At 50.8% G+C, this 24,550-nt stretch overlaps 1 protein-coding gene across 1 annotated transcript in view; it reads right to left on the bottom strand.

Moving 5' to 3' along the window:
* Positions 1–7,234: 7,234 nt before the first annotated feature.
* LOC137334477 (F-actin-monooxygenase MICAL3-like) overlaps positions 7,235–24,550 on the bottom strand; it is an 80,080-nt gene continuing 62,764 nt past the window's right edge. Inside the window, exons 11-12 of the mRNA XM_067999157.1 lie at positions 7,934–8,018; positions 7,235–7,358 (exon numbers count right to left, since the gene is read on the bottom strand). Of these exons, the coding sequence (XP_067855258.1) occupies positions 7,235–7,358; positions 7,934–8,018 (209 nt within the window). The remainder of the gene's footprint in view (positions 7,359–7,933; positions 8,019–24,550) is intronic.

The following is a 24,550-nucleotide window of genomic DNA, read 5'->3' as shown; positions in this document are numbered from 1 at the left end:
TTAGTGTGAGGAACATCGTGACCTGGTTTATTGTGAGGAACACTGTGACCTGGGTTATTGTGAGGAACATTGTGACCTGGTTTATTGTGAGGAACACTGTGAACTGGGTTATTGTGAGGAACACTGTGAACTGGGTTAGTGTGAGGAACATTGTGAACTGGGTTAGTGTGAGGAACACTGTGAACTGGGATAGTGTCAGGAACATTGTGAACTGGGTGAGTGTGAGGAACATTGTGAACTGGGTGAGTGTGAGGAACATTGTTAACTGGGTTAGTGTGAGGAACACTGTGAACTGGGTTCGTGTCAGGAACACTGTGAACTGGGTTCGTGTGAGGAACATTGTGACCTGGTTTATTGTGAGGAACATTGTGAACTGGGTTAGTGTCAGGAACATTGTGAACTGGGTTAGTGTGAGGAACAACGTGACCTGGTTTATTGTGAGGAACACTGTGAACTGGATTAGTGTGAGGAACATTGTGACCTGGTTTATTGTGAGGAACATTGTGACCTGGTTTATTGTGAGGAACATTGTGACCTGGTTTATTGTGAGGAACATTGTGAACTTGTTGATTGTGAGGAACACTGTGAACTTGTTGATTGTGAGGAACATTGTGACCTGGTTTATTGTGAGGAACACTGTGACCTGCGTTCGTGTGAGGAACACTGTGAACTTGTTGATTGTGAGGAACATTGTGACCTGGTTTATTGTGAGGAACTCTGTGAACTGGGTTAGTGTGAGGAACATTGTGAACTGGGTTCGTGTGAGGAACATTGTGACCTGGTTTATTGTGAGGAACATTGTGAACTTGTTGATTGTGAGGAACATTGTGACCTGGTTTATTGTGAGGAACACTGTGAACTGGGTTGGTGTGATGAACACTGTGAACTGGGTTAGTGTGAGGAACATTGTGACCTGGTTTATTGTGAGGAACACTGTGAACTGGGTTGGTGTGATGAACATTGTGAACTGGGTGAGTGTGAGGAACATTGTGAACTGGGTTAGTGTGAGGAACACGGTGAACTGGTATATTGTGAGGAACACTGTGACCTGGGTGTGATGAACATTGTGAACTGGGTGAGTGTGAGGAACATTGTGAACTGCGTTCGTGTGAGGAACACTGTGACCTGGTTTAGTGTGAGGAACATTGTGACCTGGTTTATTGTGAGGAACACTGTGAACTGGGTTATTGTGAGGAACACTGTGAACTGGGTTAGTGTGAGCAACACTGTGACGTGGGTTACTGTGAGGAACACTGTGAACTGGGTTAGTGTGAGGAACACTGTGAACTGGGTTATTGTGAGGAACACTGTGAACTGGGTTAGTGTGAGGAACATTGTGAACTGGGTTAGTGTGAGGAACACTGTGAACTGGGTTCGTGTGAGGAACATTGTGAACTGGGTTAGTGTGAGGAACATTGTTAACTGGGTTAGTGTGAGGAACACTGTGAACTGGGTAAGTATGAGAACCACTGTGAACTGGGTAAGTGCGAGAAACATTGTGAACTGGGTTAGTGTGAGGAACATTGTGAACTGGGTTCGTGTGAGAAACATTGTTAACTGGGTTAGTGTGAGGAACACTGTGAACTGGGTGAGTGTGAGGAACATTGTGAACTGGGTTCGTGTGAGAAACATTGTCAACTGGGTTAGTGTGAGGAACACTGTGAACTGGGTTCGTGTGAGGAACATTGTGACCTGGTTTATTGTGAGGAACACTGTGAACTGGGTTCGTGTCAGGAACACTGTGAACTGGGTTCGTGTGAGGAACATTGTGACCTGGTTTGTTGTGAGGAACTCTGTGAACTGGGTTGGTGTGATGAACATTGTGAACTGGGTGAGTGTGAGGAACATTGTGAACTGGGTTAGTGTGAGGAACAATGTTAACTGGGTTAGTGTGATGAACATTGTGACCTGGGTTATTGTGAGGAACACCGTGACCTGGTTTATTGTGAGGAACATTGTGACCTGGGTAAGTGAGAGGAACATTGTGAACTGCGTTAGTGTGAGGAACAATGTTAACTGGGTTTGTGTGATGAACATTGTGACCTGGGTTATTGTGAGGAACACTGTGACCTGGATTATTGTGAGGAACATTGTGACCTGGGTTATTGTGAGGAACACTGTGACCTGGGTTATTGTGAAGAACATTGTGACCTGGTTATTGTGAGGAACACTGTGACCTGGGTTATTGTGAGGAACACTGTGACCTGGGTTATTGTGAGGAACACTGTGACCTGGTTTATTGTGAGGAACACTGTGACCTGGTTTATTGTGAGGCACATTGTGACCTGATTTATTGTGAGGAACATGGTGACCTGGGTTAGTGTGAGGAACATTGTGACCTGGGTCAGTGTGAGGAACACCGTGACCTGGTTTATTGTGAGGAACATTGTGACCTGGTTTCGTGTGAGGAACACTGTGACCTGGGTTCGTGTGAGGAACATTGTGAACTGGTTTATTGTGAGGAACACCGTGACCTGGTTTATTGTGAGGAACATTGTGACCTGGTTTCGTGTGAGGAACATTGTGACCTGGGTTAGTGTGAGGAACATTGTGAACTGGGTTAGTGTGAGGAACATTGTGACCTGGGTTAGTGTGAGGAACACTGTGACCTGGGTTAGTGTGAGGAACACTGTGACCTGGGTTCGTGTGAGGAACATTGTGACCTGGGTTAGTGTGAGGAACACTGTGAACTGGGTTAGTGTGAGCAACACTGTGACCTGGGTAAGTGTGAGGAACATTGTGACCTGGGTTACTGTGAGGAACATTGTGACCTGGTTTATTGTGATGAACACTGTGACCTGGTTTAGTGTGAGGAACATTGTGACCTGGGTTCGTGTGAGGAACATTGTGACCTGGTTTGTTGTGAGGAACATTGTGAACTGGGTTCGTGTGAGGAACACTGTGAACTGGGTTAGTGTGAGGAACATTGTGACCTGGGTTAGTGTGAGGAACACTGTGACCTAGGTTAGTGTGAGGAACACTGAGACCTGATTTATTGTGAGGAACATTGTGACCTGGTTTATTGTGAGGAACATTGTGAACTGCTTTCGTGTGAGGAACATTGTGAACTGGGTTAGTGTGAGGAACATTGTGACCTGGGTTAGTGTGAGGAACACTGTGACCTGGGTTGGTGTGAGGAACACTGTGACCTGGTTTATTGTGAGGAACATTGTGACCTGGTTTATTGTGAGGAACACTGTGAACTGGGTTAGTGTGAGGAACATTGTGACCTGGGTTCATGTGAGGAACATTGTGAACTGGGTTAGTGTGAGGAACACTGTGACCTGGTTTATTGTGAGGAACACAGTGAACTGGGTTAGTGTGAGGAACACTGTGAACTGGGTTAGTGTGAGCAACACTGTGACCTGGGTAAGTGTGAGGAACATTGTGACCTGGGTTACTGTGAGGAACATTGTGACCTGGTTTATTGTGAGGAACACTGTGACCTGGTTTAGTGTGAGGAACATTGTGACCTGGGTTCGTGTGAGGAACATTGTGACCTGGTTTGTTGTGAGGAACATTGTGACCTGGGTTAGTGTGAGGAACACTGAGACCTGGTTTATTGTGAGGAACATTGTGACCTGGTTTATTGTGAGGAACATTGTGAACTGCTTTCGTGTGAGGAACATTGTGAACTGGGTTAGTGTGAGGAACATTGTGACCTGGGTTAGTGTGAGGAACACTGTGACCTGGGTTAGTGTGAGGAACACTGTGACCTGGGTTAGTGTGAGGAACACTGTGACCTGGTTTATTGTGAGGAACACTGTGAACTGGGTTAGTGTGAGGAACATTGTGACCTGGGTTCGTGTGAGGAACATTGTGAAATGGGTTGGTGTGAGGAACACTGTGACCTGGGTGTGAGGAACATTGTGAACTGGGTTAGTGTGAGGAACATTGTGACCTGGTTTATTGTGAGGAACATTGTGACCTGGTTTATTCTGAGGGACATTGTGACCTGGTTTATTCTGAGGGACACTGTGAACTGGGTTGGTGTGAGGAACATTGTGACCTGGGTTCGTGTGAGGAACATTGTGAACTGGGTTCGTGTGAGGAACACTGTGACCTGGGTGTGAGGAACATTGTGAACTGGGTTAGTGTGAGGAACATTGTGACCTGGTTTATTGTGAGGAACATTGTGACCTGGTTTATTCTGAGGGACACTGTGAACTGGGTTAGTGTGAGGAACATTGTGACCTGGGTTCGTGTGAGGAACATTGTGACCTGGTTTATTGTGAGGAACATTGTGACCTGGTTTATTGTGAGGAACATTGTGACCTGGGTTAGTGTGAGGAACATTGTGACCTGGGTTAGTGTGAGGAACATTCTGACCTGGGTCAGTGTGAGGAACATTGTGACCTGGTTTATTGCGAGGAACATTGTGAACTGGGTCAGTGTGAGGAACACTGTGACCTGGGTTAGTGTGAGGAACATTGTGACCTGGTTTATTCTGAGGAACATTGTGACCTGGGTTCGTGTGAGGAACACTGTGAACTGGGTTAGTGTGAGGAACACTGTGAACTGGGTTAGTGTGAGTAACATCGTGACCTGGTTTATTGTGAGGAACATCGTGACCTGGGTTCGTGTGAGGAACATTGTGAACTGGGTTCGTGTGAGGAACATTGTGACCTGGTTTATTCTGAGGAACACTGTGACCTGGGTTAGTGTGAGGAACATTGTGACCTGGGTTAGTGTGAGGAACATTGTGACCTGGTTTATTGTGAGGAACACTGGGACCTGGGTTAGTGTGAGGAACATCGTGACCTGGTTTATTGTGAGGAACATTGTGAACTGGGTTAGTGTGAGGAACACTGTGACCTGGGTTAGTGTGAGGAACATTGTGACCTGGTTTATTGTGAGGAACACTGTGAACTGGGTTAGTGTGAGGAACACTGTGACCTGGGTTAGTGTGAGGAACATCGTGACCTGGTTTATTGTGAGGAACACTGTGAACTGGGTTAGTGTGAGGAACATTCTGACCTGGGTTAGTGTGAGGAACATTCTGACCTGGGTCAGTGTGAGGAACATTGTGACCTGGGTTAGTGTGAGTAACATTGTGACCTGGTTTATTCTGAGGAACATTGTGACCTGGGTTAGTGTGAGGAACCCTGTGACCTGGGTTAGTGTGAGGAACATTGTGACCTGGTTTATTGTGAGGAACACTGGGACCTGGGTTAGTGTGAGGAACATCGTGACCTGGTTTATTGTGAGGAACATTGTGAACTGGGTTAGTGTGAGGAACACTGTGACCTGGGTTAGTGTGAGGAACATTGTGACCTGGTTTATTGTGAGGAACACTGTGAACTGGGTTAGTGTGAGGAACACTGTGACCTGGGTTAGTGTGAGGAACATCGTGACCTGGTTTATTGTGAGGAACACTGTGAACTGGGTTAGTGTGAGGAACATTCTGACCTGGGTTAGTGTGAGGAACATTCTGACCTGGGTCAGTGTGAGGAACATTGTGACCTGGGTTAGTGTGAGTAACATTGTGACCTGGTTTATTCTGAGGAACATTGTGACCTGGGTTAGTGTGAGGAACCCTGTGACCTTGGTGTGAGGAACATTGTGAACTGGGTTAGTGTGAGTAACATCGTGACCTGGTTTATTGTGAGGAACATCGTGACCTGGGTTAGTGTGAGGAACCCTGTGACCTGGGTTAGTGTGAGGAACATTGTGACCTGGGTTAGTGTGAGGAACATTGTGACCTGGGTTAGTGTGAGGAACACTGTGACCTGGGTTAGTGTGAGGTACATTGTGACCTGGGTTAGTGTGAGGAACATTGTGACCTGGGTTAGTGTGAGGTACATCGTGACCTGGGTTAGTGTGAGGAACACTGTGACCTGGGTTAGTGTGAGGAACATTGTGACCTGGGTTCGTGCGAGGAACACTCTGACCTGGGTTAGTGCGAGGAACACTGTGAACTGGGTTAGTGTGAGGAACACTGTGACCTGGGTTAGTGTGAGGAACATTGTGACCTGGGTTCGTGTGAGGAACACTGTGAACTGGGTTAGTGTGAGGAACACTGACCTGGGTAAGTGTGAGGAACACTGTGTCCTGGGTTATTGTGAGGAACACTGACCTGGGTAAGTGTGAGGAACATTGTGACCTGGGTTCGTGTGAGGAACACTGTGACCTGGGTTTGTGTGAGGAACATTGTGACCTGGGTTAGTGTGAGGAACATTGTGACCTGGGTTAGTGTGAGGAACATTGTGACCTGGGTTAGTGTGAGGAACATTGTGACCTGGGTTCGTGTGAGGAACATTGTGACCTGGGTTAGTGTGAGGAACATTGTGACCTGGGTTAGTGTGAGGAACATTGTGACCTGGGTTAGTGTGAGGAACATTGTGACCTGGGTTAGTGTGAGGAACATTGTGACCTGGTTTGAAGGAGGAATCACTCTCCTGAAGGTGCTGAACTGTTCTGAGAAACCATTCAATGGGTACTGGGACAGGGTAGATAGAAAGAAAGACTGGCATTAACATCGCAACTTCATGACCTCAGGTCGTCCCAAAGTCATTGTTGTGATGTAGGAAACGCGGTAGCCAATACCTCAAGGTCCCACAAACAGCAATGAGGAAATGACTGGATAATCTGCATTTTGTGGTGTTGTTCGATGCATAAATATTGGCCAGAGCTCTGGGGGAAAACTCCCCTGCTCTTCTTCGAATAGTGTCGTGGGATGTTTTACCTGAGAGGGCAAACTGGGCCTTGGTTTAACATCTCATCCGAAAGACGGCACCTCCGACAGTGCAGCACTCCCTCAGTACTGCACTGGGAGTGTCAGCCTGGATGATGGGCTCAAGTCTCTGGCGTGAAACTTATCCCTTTTGACTCAGAGGCGACAGTGCTGCCCGCTGAGCTATGGCCGACACCTTAGAAGTTGACTGTTTCCAGCAGTTGAGGGGCCATAGATGCAAGATTAAAAATAAATGATTTTGAAGAGAGGGCAGGAGAAACATCTGCAGAGAGTTGTGAGGCTATGGAATTCATTTCCAGGGTTAGTGTTTGAAGCAGAAACTTTCAGGATTAAATTGGATGGATAGATGAAGGAAAAGGGATTGAAGGGATCTGGGAACAGGATGGATAAATGTGATTCGGACTATTTGCTCGTGTGGAGGGGAAACACCAACACGGACTGGTTGGGCTGAATGGCCTGTTTCCATGTTGTAACCTCTATGTATTTCGATGCAGCTCACCCAAGTGGCCATTCTCCATGTGTGAGTTCAGACTGTGAGTGTCAGCAACTGGTTTGAAGCTGGAAGGCCAGGGTGCAAGTGGTGCGACTTGCCACCCCATGGAGCCCTGGTCCAGGAAGGAGTGGCAAGTCTTCAGGAAGGGCAAGCTTGGCCGTGTGCTTAAAGCTTTCGAGGAACAAAAAAGGAAAGTTCAGAGCACTGAATTACAATGTATCAGGAAGCCACACGGGGCTTTCTGGAATTGGTCAATTCTAACTCACCAAAGGGTACAATTAGAGAGGTACCCAACTCGGTGTGTTGGTTGTATCTGAAAGAACAATGTGAGTTGGATAATGCGAGGGGAAATGAGCCAGCTCAAGTTTAACAATTGCACTAATTTGCTGTTTGTGCCTTTTTGGTGTCCTGGCCCCTCCCTTGGTTTGGATACTGGTCCCAATTGTGCTGAATAAACAACCCACAAACCAACAGGAATAACATTATAAACAGGTGATTTTGAAAAATAGGAGAGGCTGAGGAGCTCATGGTGACAATGTTGTGTGTAAAATTTGGTACAAATCTGAGGTTTGCCTCAAATAGGCACCCATACTGATTTGGCAATCTGTGCACCAGATCCCCACATCAATCAAATAAACCAGTCAGGAGGCACCTCCTTGCTGCCAATCGCATGACCTTTCCCAAAGGCAGTCTTGAGATTGCTTTCAACAAGGTGTGAGTGCCAGCCTTCCCACAGTGCGTCTCACCGCATACCATCCTCGAGAGCTGCTCCATCCTCCTCCTCCTCCTCCTCCTCCTCCGACGAGCTCAGCACCACCTCGACGTGCTGTTCTAGGCATAGAAAAAAGAGAAGGAATATAAGAATCACTTCAGGCAGGTTCACGCCAATTCAACAGATGGGAGCACATGTGCACCCTGGGATAGGTATCAAAACACAAGCCTCAAAAGAGCTCACTTCAGTCATGGAGCACAGTCACCAACGAGCTTGGACAATCAGAGCAACTTCGAGCACGGTATCAGGCTGTTGGTTCATCAAGACTGGCCAGATAATCCCACATTCCTGCTCACTCCCCACACCCTTCAATATCCCACCCTGTCTAATCCCACTCACCTGCTCATTGCCCACACCCTCTAATATCCCACCCACTCGAATCCCACTCACCTGCTCATTGCCCACACCCTCTAATATCCCACCCACTCGAATCCCACTCACCTGCTCATTGCCCATACCCTCTAATATCCCACCCTGTCTAATCCCACTCTCCTGCTCACTCCCCACACCCTTCAATATCCCACCCAGTCTAATCCCACTCTCCTGCTCACTCCCCACACCTTTCAATATCCCACCCAGTCTAATCCCACTCTCCTGCTCACTCCCCACACCTTTCAATATCCCACCCAGTCTAATCCCACTCTCCTGCTCACTCCCCACACCTTTCAATATCCCACCCAGTCTAATCCCACTCTCCTGCTCACTCCCCACACCCTTCAATATTCCACCCAGTCTAATCCCACTCTCCTGCTCACTCCCCACACCTTTCAATATCCCACCCTGTCCAATCCCACTCTCCTGCTCACTCCCCACACCCTTCAATATCCCACCCAGTCGAATCCCACTCTCCTGCTCACTCCCCATACCCTTTAATAACCCATGCAGTCTAATCCCACTCTCCCCCTCACAATCCCAAACTTTAATATCCCACTCTGTCTCATCCCACTCTCCTGCTCACTCCCCATACCCTATAATATCCCACCCAGTCTAATCGCCCTCCCCTCCTCACTCCCCATACCCTTTAATATTCCACCCAGTCTAATCCCACCTTCCTGCTCATTCCCCATACCCTTCAATATCCCACCCAGTCCAATCGCCCTCCCCTCCTCACTCCCCATACCCTTCAATATCCCACTCAGTCGAATCCCACTCTCCTGCTCACTCGCCGTACCCTTCAATACCCCTCCCATTCCAATCCCAATCTTCTGGTAACTCCCCTTGTCCTTTAATATCCCACCCAGTCGAATGCCACCCACCTGCTCAATCCCCACACCCTTTAATATCAAACCCAATCTAATGGCACTCCACTGTTCACACTCAACAACTTTTCATATCCCACCAAGTCTAATCCCTTCCTCCTGCTCACTCCCTGCACCGTGTCTGTTACTTACTTTCCCTGAGACTCTCTCTCCCTGTCTGTTACTTACTTTCCCTGAGACTCTCTCTCCCTGTCTGTTACTCACTGTCCGAGTCTCTCTCTCCCTGTCTGTTACTCACTGTCCGAGTCTCTCTCTCCCTGTCTGTTACTCACTGTCCGAGTCTCGCTCTCCCTGTCTGTTACTCACTGTCCGATTCTCTCTCTCCCTGTCTGTTACTCACTGTCCGAGTCTCTCTCTCTCCCTGTCTGTTACTCACTGTCCGAGTCTCTCCCTCTCCCTGTCTGTTACTCACTGTCCGAGTCTCTCTCTCCCTGTCTGTTACTCACTGTCCGAGTCTCTCTCTCGCTGTCTGTTACTCACTGTCCGAGTCTCTCTCTCCCTGTCTGTTACTCACTGTCCGAGTCTCTCTCTCGCTGTCTGTTACTCACTGTCCGAGTCTCTCTCTCCCTGTCTGTTACTCACTGTCCGAGTCTCTCTCTCTCCCTGTCTGTTACTCACTGTCCGAGTCTCTCTCTCTCCCTGTCTGTTACTCACTGTCCGAGTCTCTCTCTCACTGTCTGTTACTCACTGTCCGAGTCTCTCTCTCCCTGTCTGTTACTCACAGTCCGAGTCTCTCTCTCTCCGTCTGTTACTCACTGTCCGAGTCTCTCTCTCTCCCTGTCTGTTACTCACTCTCCCCGAGTCACTCTCTCTCCCTGTCTGTTACTCACTGTCTGAGTCTCTCTTCCTGTCTGTTCCTCACTCTCCCCGAGTCACTCTCTCTCCCTGTCTGTTCCTCACTGTCCGAGTCACTCTCTCTCCCTGTCTGTTCCTCACTGTCCGAGTCTCTCTCTCCCAGTCAGTTGCTCACTGTCGGAGTCTCTCTCTCCCTGTCTGTTACTCACTGTCCGAGTCTCTCTCTCTCCCTGTCTGTTACTCACTGTCCGAGTCTCTCTCTCTCCCTGTCTGTTACTCACTGTCCGAGTCTCTCTCTCACTGTCTGTTACTCACTGTCCGAGTCTCTCTCTCCCTGTCTGTTACTCACAGTCCGAGTCTCTCTCTCTCCGTCTGTTACTCACTGTCCGAGTCTCTCTCTCTCCCTGTCTGTTACTCACTCTCCCCGAGTCACTCTCTCTCCCTGTCTGTTACTCACTGTCTGAGTCTCTCTTCCTGTCTGTTCCTCACTCTCCCCGAGTCACTCTCTCTCCCTGTCTGTTCCTCACTGTCCGAGTCACTCTCTCTCCCTGTCTGTTCCTCACTGTCCGAGTCTCTCTCTCCCAGTCAGTTGCTCACTGTCGGAGTCTCTCTCTCCCTGTCTGTTACTCACTGTCCGAGTCTCTCTCTGCCAGTCAGTTGCTCACTGTCGGAGTCTCTCTCTCCCTGTCTGTTACTCACTGTCCGAGTCTCTCACTCCCTGTCTGTTTCTCACTGTCCGAGTCTCTCTCTCTCCCTGTCTGTTACTCACTGTCCGAGTCTCTCTCTCCCTGTCTGTTACTCACTGTCCGAATCTCCCTCCCTCCCTGTCTGTTACTCACTGTCCGAGTCTCTCTCTCGCTGTCTGTTACTCACTGTCCGAGTCTCTCTCTCTCCCTGTCTGTTACTCACTGTCCGAGTCTCTCTCTCCCCGTCTGTTACTCACTGTCCGAGTCTCTCACTCCCTGTCTGTTACTCACTGTCCGAGTCTCTCTCTCGCTGTCTGTTACTCACTGTCCGAGTCTCCCTCTCTCCCTTCTGTTACTCACTGTCCGAGTCTCTCTCTCTCCCTGTCTGTTACTCACCTTCCGGGTCTCTCTCTCGCTGTCTGTTACTCACTGTCCGAGTCTCTCTCTCCACGTCAGTTACTCACTGTCCGAGTCTCTCTCTCCCTGTCTGTTACTCACTGTCCGAGTCTCTCTCTCCACGTCAGTTACTCACTGTCCGAGTCTCTCTCTCTCCCTGTCTGTTACTCACTGTCCGAGTCTCTCTCTCGCTGTCTGTTACTCACTGGCCGAGTCTCTCTCTTCCTGTCTGTTAATCACTGTCCGAGTCTCTCACTCCCTGTCTGTTACTCACTGTCCGAGTCTCTCTCTCTCCCTGTCTGTTACTCAATGTCCGAGTCTCTCTCTCCCCGTCAGTTACTCACCGTCCGAGTCTCTCTCTCCCTGTCTGTTACTCACTGTCCGAGTCTCTCTCTCACTGTCTGTTACTCACTCTCCCCGAGTCACTCTCTCTCCCTGTCTGTTACTCACTGTCCGAGTCTCTCTCTCATTGTCTGTTACTCACTGTCCGAGTCTCTCTCTCCCCGTCAGTTACTCACTGTCCGAGTCTCTCTCTCCCAGTCAGTTACTCACTGTCCGAGTCTCTCTCTCGCTGTCTGTTACTCACTGTCCGAGTCTCTCTCTCCCTGTCTGTTACTCACTGTCCGAGTCTCTCTCTCCCTGTCTGTTACTCACTGTCCGAGTCTCTCTCTCTCCCAGTCTGTTACTCACTGTACGAGTCTCTCTCTCTCCCTGTCTGTTACTCACTGTCCGAGTCTCTCTCTCCACGTCAGTTACTCACCTTCCGGGTCTCTCTCTCGCTGTCTGTTACTCACTGTCCGAGTCTCTCTCTCCACGTCAGTTACTCACTGTCCGAATCTCTCTCTCCCTGTCTGTTACTCACTGTCCGAGTCTCTCTCTCTCCGTCTGTTACTCACTGTCCGAGTCTCTCTCCACGTCAGTTGCTCACTGTCCGAGTCTCTCTCTCCCTGTCTGTTACTCACTGTCCGAGTCTCTCTCTCCACGTCAGTTACTCACTGTCCGAGTCTCTCTCTCGCTGTCTGTTACTCACTGGCCGAGTCTCTCTCTTCCTGTCTGTTACTCACTGTCCGAGTCTCTCACTCCCTGTCTGTTACTCACTGTCCGAGTCTCTCTCTCTCCCTGTCAGTTACTCACTGTCCGGGTCTCTCTCTCCCCGTCAGTTACTCACCGTCCGAGTCTCTCTCTCACTGTCTGTTACTCACTCTCCCCGAGTCACTCTCTCTCCCTGTCGGTTACTCACTGTCCGAGTCTCTCTCTCCCTCTCTGTTACTCACTGTCCGAGTCCCTCTCTCTCCCTGTCTGTTACTCACTCTCCCCGAGTCACTCTCTCTCCCTGTCTGTTACTCACTGTCCGAGTCTCTCTCTCATTGTCTGTTACTCACTGTCCGAGTCTCTCTCTCCCCGTCAGTTACTCACTGTCCGAGTCTCTCTCTCCCAGTCAGTTACTCACTGTCCGAGTCTCTCTCTCGCTGTCTGTTACTCACTGTCCGAGTCTCTCTCTCCCTGTCTGTTACTCACTGTCCGAGTCTCTCTCTCCCTGTCTGTTACTCACTGTCCGAGTCTCTCTCTCACTGTCTGTTACTCACTGTCCGAGTCTCTCTCTCCCTGTCTGTTACTCACTGTCCGAGTCTCTTTCTCACTGTCTGTTACTCACTGTCCGAGTCTCTCTCTCCCTGTCTGTTACTCACTGTCCGAGTCTCTCTCTCACTGTCTGTTACTCACTCTCCCCGAGTCACTCTCTCTCACTGTCCGAGTCTCTCTCTCATTGTCTGTTACTCACTGTCCGAGTCTCTCTCTCCCCGTCAGTTACTCACTGTCCGAGTCTCTCTCCCTGTCTGTTACTCACTGTCCGAGTCTCTCTCTCCCCGTCAGTTACTCACTGTCCGAGTCTCTCTCTCCCATTCAGTTACTCACTGTCCGAGTCTCTCTCTCGCTGTCTGTTACTCACTGTCCGAGTCTCTCTCTCCCTGTCTGTTACTCACTGTCCGAGTCTCTCTCTCCCCGTCTGTTACTCACTGTCCGAGTCTCTCTCTCACTGTCTGTTACTCACTGTCCGAGTCTCTCTCTCCCTGTCTGTTACTCACTGTCCGAGTCTCTCTCTCACTGTCTGTTACTCACTGTCCGAGTCTCTCTCTCCCTGTCTGTTACTCACTGTCCGAGTCTCTCTCTCCCTGTCTGTTACTCACTGTCCGAGTCCCTCTCTCGCTGTCTGTTACTCACTGTCCGAGTCTCTCTCTCACTGTCTGTTACTCACTGTCCGAGTCTCTCTCTCACTGTCTGTTACTCACTGTCCGAGTCTCTCTCTCCCTGTCTGTTACTCACTGTCCGAGTCTCTCTCTCCCTGTCTGTTACTCACTGTCCGATTCTCTCTCTCCCTGTCTGTTACTCACTGTCCGAGTCTCTCACTCCCTGTCTGTTACTCACTGTCCGAGTCTCTCTCTCCCTGTCTGTTACTCACTGTCCGAGTCTCTCTCTCATTGTCTGTTACTCACTGTCCGAGTCTCTCTCTCACTGTCTGTTACTCACTGTCCGAGTCTCTCTCTCTCCCTGTCTGTTACTCACTGTCCGAGTCTCTCTCTCTCCGTCTGTTACTCACTGTCCGAGTCTCTCTCTCCCTGTCTGTTACTCACTGTCCGAGTCTCTCTCTCCCTGTCTGTTACTCACTGTCCGAGTCTCTCTCTCGCTGTCTGTTACTCACTGTCCGAGTCTCTCTCTCTCCGTCGGTTACTCACTGTCCGAGTCTCTCTCTCTCCGTCGGTTACTCACTGTCCGAGTCTCTCTCTCCCTGTCTGTTACTCACTGTCCGAGTCTCTCTCTCCCTGTCTGTTACTCACTGTCCGATTCTCTCTCTCCCTGTCTGTTACTCACTGTCCGAGTCTCTCTCTCCCTGTCTGTTACTCACTGTCCGAGTCTCTCTCTCCCTGTCTGTTGCTCACTGTCCGAGTCTCTCTCTCTCCCTGTCTGTTACTCACTGTCCGATTCTCTCTCTCACTGTCTGTTACTCACTGTCCGAGTCTCTCTCTCTCCCTGTCTGTTACTCACTGTCCGATTCTCTCTCTCCCTGTCTGTTACTCACTGTCCGAGTCTCTCTCTCCCTGTCTGTTACTCACTGTCCGAGTCCCTCTCTCGCTGTCTGTTACTCACTGTCCGAGTCTCTCTCTCCCTGTCTGTTACTCACTGTCCGAGTCCCTCTCTCGCTGTCTGTTACTCACTGTCCGAGTCTCTCTCTCACTGTCTGTTACTCACTGTCCGAGTCTCTCTCTCACTGTCTGTTACTCACTGTCCGAGTCTCTCTCTCCCTGTCTGTTACTCACTGTCCGAGTCTCTCTCTCCCTGTCTGTTACTCACTGTCCGATTCTCTCTCTCCCTGTCTGTTACTCACCTTCCGGGTCTCTCTCTCGCTGTCTGTTACTCACTGTCCGAGTCTCTCTCTGCCAGTCAGTTGCTCACTGTCCGAGTCCCTCTCTCGCTGTCTGTTACTCACTGTCCGAGTCTCTCTCTCACTGTCTGTTACTCACTGTCCGAGTCTCTCTCTCACTGTCTGTTACTCACTGTCCGAGTCCCTCTCTCGCTGTCTGTTACTCACTGTCCGAGTCTCTCTCTCGCTGTCTGTTACTCACTGTCCGAGTCTCTCTCTCACTGTCTGTTACTCACTGTCCGAATCTCCCTCCCTCCCTGTCTGTTACTCACTGTCCGAGTCTCTCTCTCTCCCTGTCTGTTACTCACTGTCCGAGTCTCTCTCTCCCTGTCTGTTACTCACTGTCCGAGTCTCTCTCTCACTGTCTGTTACTCAATGTCCGAGTCTCTCTCTCGCTGTCTGTTACTCACTGTCCGAGTCTCTCTCTCGCTGTCTGTTACTCACTGTCCGAGTCTCTCTCTCTCCCTGTCTGTTACTCACTGTCCGAGTCTCTCTCTCCCTGTCTGTTACTCACTGTCCGAGTCTCTCACTCCCTGTCTGTTACTCACTGTCCGAGTCTCTCTCTCGCTGTCCGTTACTCACTGTCCGAGTCTCCCTCTCTCCCTTCTGTTACTCACTGTCCGAGTCTCTCTCTCTCCCTGTCTGTTACTCACCTTCCGGGTCTCTCTCTCGCTGTCTGTTACTCACTGTCCGAGTCTCTCTCTCCACGTCAGTTACTCACTGTCCGAGTCTCTCTCTCCCTTCTGTTACTCACTGTCCGAGTCTCTCTCTCTCCCTGTCTGTTACTCACCTTCCGGGTCTCTCTCTCGCTGTCTGTTACTCACTGTCCGAGTCTCTCTCTCCACGTCAGTTACTCACTGTCCGAGTCTCTCTCTCTCCCTGTCTGTTACTCACCTTCCGGGTCTCTCTCTCGCTGTCTGTTACTCACTGTCCGAGTCTCTCTCTCCCTGTCAGTTACTCACTGTCCGAGTCTCTCTCTCCCTGTCTGTTACTCACTGTCCGAGTCTCTCTCTCGCCGTCTGTTACTCACTGTCCGAGTCTCTCTCTCTCCGTCTGTTACTCACTGTCCGAGTCTCTCTCCACGTCAGTTACTCACTGTCCGAGTCTCTCACTCCCTGTCTGTTACTCACTGTCCGAGTCTCTCATTCCCTGTCTGTTACTCACTGACCGAGTCTCTCTCTCCACGTCAGTTACTCACTGTCCGAGTCTCTCTCTCTCCCTGTCTGTTACTCACCTTCCGGGTCTCTCTCTCGCTGTCTGTTACTCACTGTCCGAGTCTCTCTCTCCACGTCAGTTACTCACTGTCCGAGTCTCTCTCTCCCTGTCTGTTACTCACTGTCCGAGTCTCTCTCTCTCCGTCTGTTACTCACTGTCCGAGTCTCTCTCCACGTCAGTTACTCACTGTCCGAGTCTCTCACTCCCTGTCTGTTACTCACTGTCCGAGTCTCTCTCTCTCCGTCTGTTACTCACTGTCCGAGTCTCTCTCCACGTCAGTTACTCACTGTCCGAGTCTCTCTCTCCCTTCTGTTACTCACTGTCCGAGTCTCTCTCTCTCCCTGTCTGTTACTCACCTTCCGGGTCTCTCTCTCGCTGTCTGTTACTCACTGTCCGAGTCTCTCTCTCCACGTCAGTTACTCACTGTCCGAGTCTCTCTCTCTCCCTGTCTGTTACTCACCTTCCAGGTCTCTCTCTCGCTGTCTGTTACTCACTGTCCGAGTCTCTCTCTCCCTGTCTGTTACTCACTGTCCGAGTCTCTCTCTCCACGTCAGTTACTCACTGTCCGAGTCTCTCTCTCCCTGTCTGTTACTCACTGTCCGAGTCTCTCTCTCGCCGTCTGTTACTCACTGTCCGAGTCTCTCTCTCTCCGTCTGTTACTCACTGTCCGAGTCTCTCTCCACGTCAGTTACTCACTGTCCGAGTCTCTCTCTCTCCCTGTCTGTTACTCACCTTCCGGGTCTCTCTCTCGCTGTCTGTTACTCACTGTCCGAGTCTCTCTCTCCACGTCAGTTACTCACTGTCCGAGTCTCTCTCTCCCTGTCTGTTACTCACTGTCCGAGTCTCTCTCTCTCCGTCTGTTACTCACTGTCCGAGTCTCTCTCCACGTCAGTTACTCACTGTCCGAGTCTCTCACTCCCTGTCTGTTACTCACTGTCCGAGTCTCTCTCTCTCCGTCTGTTACTCACTGTCCGAGTCTCTCTCCACGTCAGTTACTCACTGTCCGAGTCTCTCTCTCCCTGTCTGTTACTCACTGTCCGAGTCTCTCTCCACGTCAGTTACTCACTGTCCGAGTCTCTCACTCCCTGTCTGTTACTCACTGTCCGAGTCTCTCTCTCCACGTCAGTTACTCACTGTCCGAGTCTCTCTCTCGCTGTCTGTTACTCACTGGCCGAGTCTCTCTTATCCTGTCTGTTACTCACTGTCCGAGTCTCTCACTCCCTGTCTGTTACTCACTGTCCGAGTCTCTCACTCCCTGTCAGTTACTCACTGTCCGAGTCTCTCACTCCCTGTCTGTTACTCACTGTCCGAGTCTCTCTCTCCCCGTCAGTTACTCACCGTCCGAGTCTCTCTCTCCCTGTCTGTTACTCACTGTCCGAGTCTCTCTCTCACTGTCTGTTACTCACTCTCCCCGAGTCACTCTCTCTCCCTGTCTGTTACTCACTGTCCGAGTCTCTCTCTCATTGTCTGTTACTCACTGTCCGAGTCTCTCTCTCCCCGTCAGTTACTCACTGTCCGAGTCTCTCTCTCCCAGTCAGTTACTCACTGTCCGAGTCTCTCTCTCCCTGTCTGTTACTCACTGTCCGAGTCTCTCTCTCCCTGTCTGTTACTCACTGTCCGAGTCTCTCTCTCCCTGTCTGTTACTCACTGTCCGAGTCTCTCTCTCCCTGTCTGTTACTCACTGTCCGAGTCTCTCTCTCACTGTCTGTTACTCACTGTCCGAGTCTCTCTCTCCCTGTCTGTTACTCACTGTCCGAGTCTCTCTCTCACTGTCTGTTACTCACTGTCCGAGTCTCTCTCTCACTGTCTGTTACTCACTGTCCGATTCTCTCTCTCCCTGTCTGTTATTCACTGACCGAGTCTCTCTCTCCCTGTCTGTTACTCACTGTCCGAGTCTCTCTCTCTCCCTGTCTGTTACTCACTGTCGAAGTCTCTCTCTCCCCGTCAGTTACTCACTGTCCGAGTCTCTCTCTCCCTGTCTGTTACTCACTGTCCGAGTCTCTCTCTCACTGTCTGTTACTCACTCTCCCCGAGTCACTCTCTCTCACTGTCCGAGTCTCTCTCTCATTGTCTGTTACTCACTGTCCGAGTCTCTCTCTCCCCGTCAGTTACTCACTGTCCGAGTCTCTCTCCCTGTCTGTTACTCACTGTCCGAGTCTCTCTCTCCCAGTCAGTTACTCACTGTCCGAGTCTCTCTCTCGCTGTCTGTTACTCACTGTCCGAGTCTCTCTCTCCCTGTCTGTTACTCACTGTCCGAGTCTCTCTCTCCCCGTCTGTTACTCACTGTCCGAGTCTCTCTCTCACTGTCTGTTACTCACTGTCCGAGTCTCTCTCTCCCTGTCTGTTACTCACTGTCCGAGTCTCTCTCTCACTGTCTGTTACTCACTGTCCGAGTCTCTCTCTCCCTGTCTGTTGCTCACTGTCCGAGTCTCTCTCTCCCTGTCTGTTACTCACTGTCCGATTCTCTCTCTCCCTGTCTGTTACTCACTGTCCGAGTCTCTCACTCCCTGTCTGTTACTCACTGTCCGAGTCTCTCTCTCGCCGTCAACTACTCACTGTCCGAGTCTCTCACTCCCTGTCTGTTGCTCACTGTCCGAGTCTCTCTCTCCCTGTCTGTTACTCACTGTCCGAGTCTCTCTCTCCCCGTCTGTTACTCACTGTCCGAGTCTCTCTCTCACTGTCTGTTACTCACTGTCCGAGTCTCTCTCTCCCTGTCTGTTACTCACTGTCCGAGTCTCTCTCTCACTGTCTGTTACTCATTGTCCGAGTCTCTCTCTCCCTGTCTGTTGCTCACTGTCCGAGTCTCTCTCTCCCTGTCTGTTACTCACTGTCCGATTCTCTCTCTCCCTGTCTGTTACTCACTGTCCGAGTCTCTCACTCCCTGTCTGTTACTCACTGTCCGAGTCTCTCACTCCCTGTCTGTTGCTCACTGTCCGAGTCTCTCTCTCCCTGTCTGTTACTCACTGTCCGATTCTCTCTCTCCCTGTCTGTTACTCACTGTCCGAGTCTCTCTCTCCCTGTCTGTTACTCACTGTCCGAGTCTCTCACTCCCTGTCTGTTACTCACTGTCCGAGTCTCTCTCTCGCTGTCTGTTACTCACTGTCCGAGTCTCTCTCTCCACGTCAGTTACTCACTGTCCGAGTCTCTCTCTCCCTTCTGTTACTCACTGTCCGAGTCTCTCTCTCTCCCTGTCTGTTCCTCACCTTCCGGGTCTCTCTCTCGCTGTCTGTTACTCACTGTCCGAGTCTCTCTCTCACTGTCTGTTACTCACTGTCCGAGTCTCTCTCTCCCTGTCTGTTACTCACTGTCCGAGTCTCTCTCTCTCCGTCTGTTACTCACTGTCCGAGTCTCTCTCCACGTCAGTTACTCACTGTCCGAGTCTCTCTCCACGTCAGTTACTCACTGTCCGAGTCTCTCACTCCCTGTCTGTTACTCACTGTCCGAGTCTCTCTCTCCACGTCAGTTACTCACTGTCCGAGTCTCTCTCTCGCTGTCTGTTACTCACTGGCCGAGTCTCTCTCTTCCTGTCTGTTACTCACTGTCCGAGTCTCTCACTCCCTGTCTGTTACTCACTGTCCGAGTCTCTCTCTCTCCGTCTGTTACTCACTGTCCGAGTCTCTCTCCACGTCAGTTACTCACTGTCCGAGTCTCTCTCCACGTCAGTTACTCACTGTCCGAGTCTCTCACTCCCTGTCTGTTACTCACTGTCCGAGTCTCTCTCTCCACGTCAGTTACTCACTGTCCGAGTCTCTCTCTCCCTGTCTGTTACTCACTGTCCGAGTCTCTCTCTCCCCGTCTGTTACTCACTGTCCGAGTCTCTCTCTCACTGTCTGTTACTCACTGTCCGAGTCTCTCTCTCCCTGTCTGTTACTCACTGTCCGAGTCTCTCTCTCACTGTCTGTTACTCACTGTCCGAGTCTCTCTCTCCCTGTCTGTTGCTCACTGTCCGAGTCTCTCTCTCCCTGTCTGTTACTCACTGTCCGATTCTCTCTCTCCCTGTCTGTTACTCACTGTCCGAGTCTCTCACTCCCTGTCTGTTACTCACTGTCCGAGTCTCTCTCTCCCTGTCTGTTACTCACTGTCCGATTCTCTCTCTCCCTGTCTGTTACTCACTGTCCGAGTCTCTCACTCCCTGTCTGTTACTCACTGTCCGAGTCTCTCTCTCCCTGTCTGTTACTCACTGTCCGATTCTCTCTCTCCCTGTCTGTTACTCACTGTCCGAGTCTCTCTCTCGCCGTCAACTACTCACTGTCTGAGTCTCTCACTCCCTGTCTGTTGCTCACTGTCCGAGTCTCTCTCTCCCTGTCTGTTACTCACTGTCCGAGTCTCTCTCTCCCTGTCTGTTACTCACTGTCCGAGTCTCTCTCTCCCTGTCTGTTACTCACTGTCCGAGTCTCTCACTCCCTGTCTGTTACTCACTGTCCGAGTCTCTCTCTCGCTGTCTGTTACTCACTGTCCGAGTCTCTCTCTCCACGTCAGTTACTCACTGTCCGAGTCTCTCTCTCCCTTCTGTTACTCACTGTCCGAGTCTCTCTCTCCCTTCTGTTACTCACTGTCCGAGTCTCTCTCTCTCCCTGTCTGTTCCTCACCTTCCGGGTCTCTCTCTCGCTGTCTGTTACTCACTGTCCGAGTCTCTCTCTCACTGTCTGTTACTCACTGTCCGAGTCTCTCTCTCCCTGTCTGTTACTCACTGTCCGAGTCTCTCTCTCTCCGTCTGTTACTCACTGTCCGAGTCTCTCTCCACGTCAGTTACTCACTGTCCGAGTCTCTCTCCACGTCAGTTACTCACTGTCCGAGTCTCTCACTCCCTCCTGTCTGTTACTCACTGTCCGAGTCTCTCTCTCTCCGTCTGTTACTCACTGTCCGAGTCTCTCTCCACGTCAGTTACTCACTGTCCGAGTCTCTCTCTCGCTGTCTGTTACTCACTGGCCGAGTCTCTCTCTTCCTGTCTGTTACTCACTGTCCGAGTCTCTAACTCCCTGTCTGTTACTCACTGTCCGAGTCTCTCTCTCTCCCTGTCAGTTACTCACTGTCCGGGTCTCTCTCTCCCCGTCAGTTACTCACCGTCCGAGTCTCTCTCTCACTGTCTGTTACTCACTCTCCCCGAGTCACTCTCTCTCCCTGTCGGTTACTCACTGTCCGAGTCTCTCTCTCCCTCTCTGTTACTCACTGTCCGAGTCCCTCTCTCTCCCTGTCTGTTACTCACTCTCCCCGAGTCACTCTCTCTCCCTGTCTGTTACTCACTGTCCGAGTCTCTCTCTCATTGTCTGTTACTCACTGTCCGAGTCTCTCTCTCCCCGTCAGTTACTCACTGTCCGAGTCTCTCTCTCCCAGTCAGTTACTCACTGTCCGAGTCTCTCTCTCGCTGTCTGTTACTCACTGTCCGAGTCTCTCTCTCCCTGTCTGTTACTCACTGTCCGAGTCTCTCTCTCCCCGTCTGTTACTCACTGTCCGAGTCTCTCTCTCACTGTCTGTTACTCACTGTCCGAGTCTCTCTCTCCCTGTCTGTTACTCACTGTCCGAGTCTCTCTCTCACTGTCTGTTACTCACTGTCCGAGTCTCTCTCTCCCTGTCTGTTACTCACTGTCCGAGTCTCTCTCTCCCTGTCTGTTACTCACTGTCCGATTCTCTCTCTCCCTGTCTGTTACTCACTGTCCGAGTCTCTCACTCCCTGTCTGTTACTCACTGTCCGAGTCTCTCTCTCGCTGTCTGTTACTCACTGTCCGAGTCTCCCTCTCTCCCTTCTGTTACTCACTGTCCGAGTCTCTCTCTCTCCCTGTCTGTTACTCACCTTCCGGGTCTCTCTCTCGCTGTCTGTTACTCACTGTCCGAGTCTCTCTCTCCACGTCAGTTACTCACTGTCCGAGTCTCTCTCTCCACGTCAGTTACTCACTGTCCGAGTCTCTCTCTCGCTGTCTGTTACTCACTGGCCGAGTCTCTCTCTTCCTGTCTGTTACTCACTGTCCGAGTCTCTCACTCCCTGTCTGTTACTCACTGTCCGAGTCTCTCTCTCTCCCTGTCTGTTACTCACTGTCCGATTCTCTCTCTCCACGTCAGTTACTCACTGTCCGAGTCTCTCTCTCCACGTCAGTTATTCACTGTCCGAGTCTCTCTCTCGCTGTCTGTTACTCACTGTCCGAGTCTCTCTCTCCCTGTCTGTTACTCACTGTCCGAGTCTCTCTCTCACTGTCTGTTACTCACTGTCCGAGTCTCTCTCTCCCTGTCTGTTACTCACTGTCCGAGTCTCTCTCTCGCTGTCTGTTACTCACTGTCCGATTCTCTCTCTCCCTGTCTGTTACTCACTGTCCGAGTCTCTCTCTCCCTGTCAGTTACTCACTGTCCGGGTCTCTCTCTCCCCGTCAGTTACTCACCGTCCGAGTCTCTCTCTCACTGTCTGTTACTCACTCTCCCCGAGTCACTCTCTCTCCCTGTCGGTTACTCACTGTCCGAGTCTCTCTCTCCCTCTCTGTTACTCACTGTCCGAGTCCCTCTCTCTCCCTGTCTGTTACTCACTGTCCGAGTTTCTCTCTCTCCCTGTCTGTTACTCACTGTCCGAGTCTCTCTCTCCCTCTCTGTTACTCACTGTCTGAGTCTCTCTCTCCCTGTCTGTTACTCACTGTCCGAGTCTCTCTCTCTCCCAGTCTGTTACTCACTGTCCGAGTCTCTCTCTCTCTCCCTGTCTGTTACTCACTGTCCGAGTCCCTCTCTCTCCCTGTCTGTTACTCACTGTCCGAGTCTCTCTCTCTCCCTGTCTGTTACTCACTGTCCGAGTCCCTCTCTCTCCCTGTCTGTTACTCACTGTCCGAGTCTCTCTCTCTCCCTGTCGGTTACTCACTGTACGAGTCCCTCTCTCTCCCTGTCTGTTACTCACTGTCCGAGTCTCTCTCTCTCCCTGTCTGTTACTCACTGTCCGAGTCCCTCTCTCTCCCTGTCTGTTACTCACTGTCCGAGTCTCTCTCTCTCCCTGTCTGTTACTCACTGTCCGAGTCCCTCTCTCCCTGTCTGTTACTCACTGTCCGAGTCTCTCTCTCCCTGTCTGTTACTCACTGTCCGAGTCTCTCTCTCTCCCCGTCAGTTACTCACTGTCCGAGTCTCTCTCTCCCTGTCTGTTACTCACTGTCCGAGTCTCTCTCTCTCCCCGTCGGTTACTCACTGTCCGAGTCTCTCACTCCCTGTCTGTTACTCACTGTCCGAGTCTCTCTCTCCCCGTCGGTTACTCACTGTCCGAGTCTCTCTCTCTCCCCGTCAGTTACTCACTGTCCGAGTCTCTCTCTCCCTGTCTGTTACTCACTGTCCGAGTCTCTCTCCCTGTCTGTTACTCACTGTCCGAGTCTCTCTCTCCCTGTCTGTTACTCACTGTCCGAGTTTCTCTCTCTCCCTGTCTGTTACTCACTGTCCGAGACCCTCTCTCTCGCTGTCTGTTACTCACTGTCCGAGTCTCTCTCTCTCCGTCTGTTACTCACTGTCCGAGTCTCTCTCTCCCAGTCAGTTGCTCACTGTCGGAGTCTCTCTCTCCCTGTCTGTTGCTCACTGTCCGAGTCTCTCTCTCCCTGTCTGTTACTCACTGTCCGAGTCTCTCTCCCTGTCTGTTACTCACTGTCCGAGTCTCTCTCTCCCTGTCTGTTACTCACTGTCCGAGTTTCTCTCTCTCTCCCTGTCTGTTACTCACTGTCCGAGTCCCTCTCTCTCCCTGTCTGTTACTCACTGTCCGAGTCTCTCTCTCCCTGTCTGTTTCTCACTGTCCGAGTCTCTCTCTCTCCGTCTGTTACTCACTGTCCGAGTCTCTCTCTCATTGTCTGTTACTCACTGTCCGAGTCTCTCTCTCCCTGTCTGTTACTCACTGTCCGAGTCTCTCTCTCTCCGTCTGTTACTCACTGTCCGAGTCTCTCTCTCCCTCTCTGTTACTCACTGTCCGAGTCTCTCTCTCCCTGTCTGTTACTCACTGTCCGAGTTTCTCTCTCTCCCTGTCTGTTACTCACTGTCCGAGTCCCTCTCTCTCCCTGTCTGTTACTCACTGTCCGAGTCTCTCTCTCCCTGTCTGTTACTCACTGTCGGAGTCTCTCTCTCCCTGTCTGTTGCTCACTGTCCGAGTCTCTCTCTCCCTGTCTGTTACTCACTTTCCGAGTCTCTCTCTCCCCATCAGTTACTCACTGTCCGAGTCTCTCTCTCCCTGTCTGTTACTCACTGTCCCTGGGCCTGCTGCCTACTGTGTTGATGCCAGGGAGCCCCTCCATGTTCTCGACCCTGCTCTCATGGATTGTATGTTCCCCTTGTGTCTTGGTGGCCAATATTGATCACAGTACACAAAGTGTGGTGTAAATGGGGAACAGTACAGTTCTATATGTGAAGTGACACTTTCTGACATGTACTTACCTGGCTGAGGAACACAATGTGGTTCTCTGTTCACTGCGCGTATTACTGGCTCGCAGTCAGTGGCCTATGAGTGAAATTGCCTGTCATGGACTGAACCCTTTTGCTTCTCCTCTGCCCCATGTCTACAATGTCCATTGTACACTCGTCACATCCACTGTGCAATAACTTGCATTTGTATATTGAACATCACCTGCAACTCAACAGCCCATCTGTGGACTTGATCTCATTCCTTCTGTTGGTCTTCCGAGACCTCCCCCAATTTATTAGCAGCTGTGGAAGTGATCAATTTACATTGAATTTATGGTTATCTTGTCTCCAATAAACGAGTTTGCTGCAGAGGGGATGGGAAGGGTTTGATCTCCCTCACTCCAGTTACTGAGAGCACAGTGAGACCCTGTACATCTGTCCTGGTTTCATGCCAAACAGCAAAGCTCACAAAGCAGAGTAAA

The sequence above is a fragment of the Heptranchias perlo genome, chromosome 18 (genome assembly GCF_035084215.1).
Source record: "Heptranchias perlo isolate sHepPer1 chromosome 18, sHepPer1.hap1, whole genome shotgun sequence".
NCBI lineage: Eukaryota > Metazoa > Chordata > Chondrichthyes > Hexanchiformes > Hexanchidae > Heptranchias > Heptranchias perlo.
Note: the sequence above shows the minus strand (reverse complement) of the source record. Positions and strands in the feature narration are given on the sequence as shown.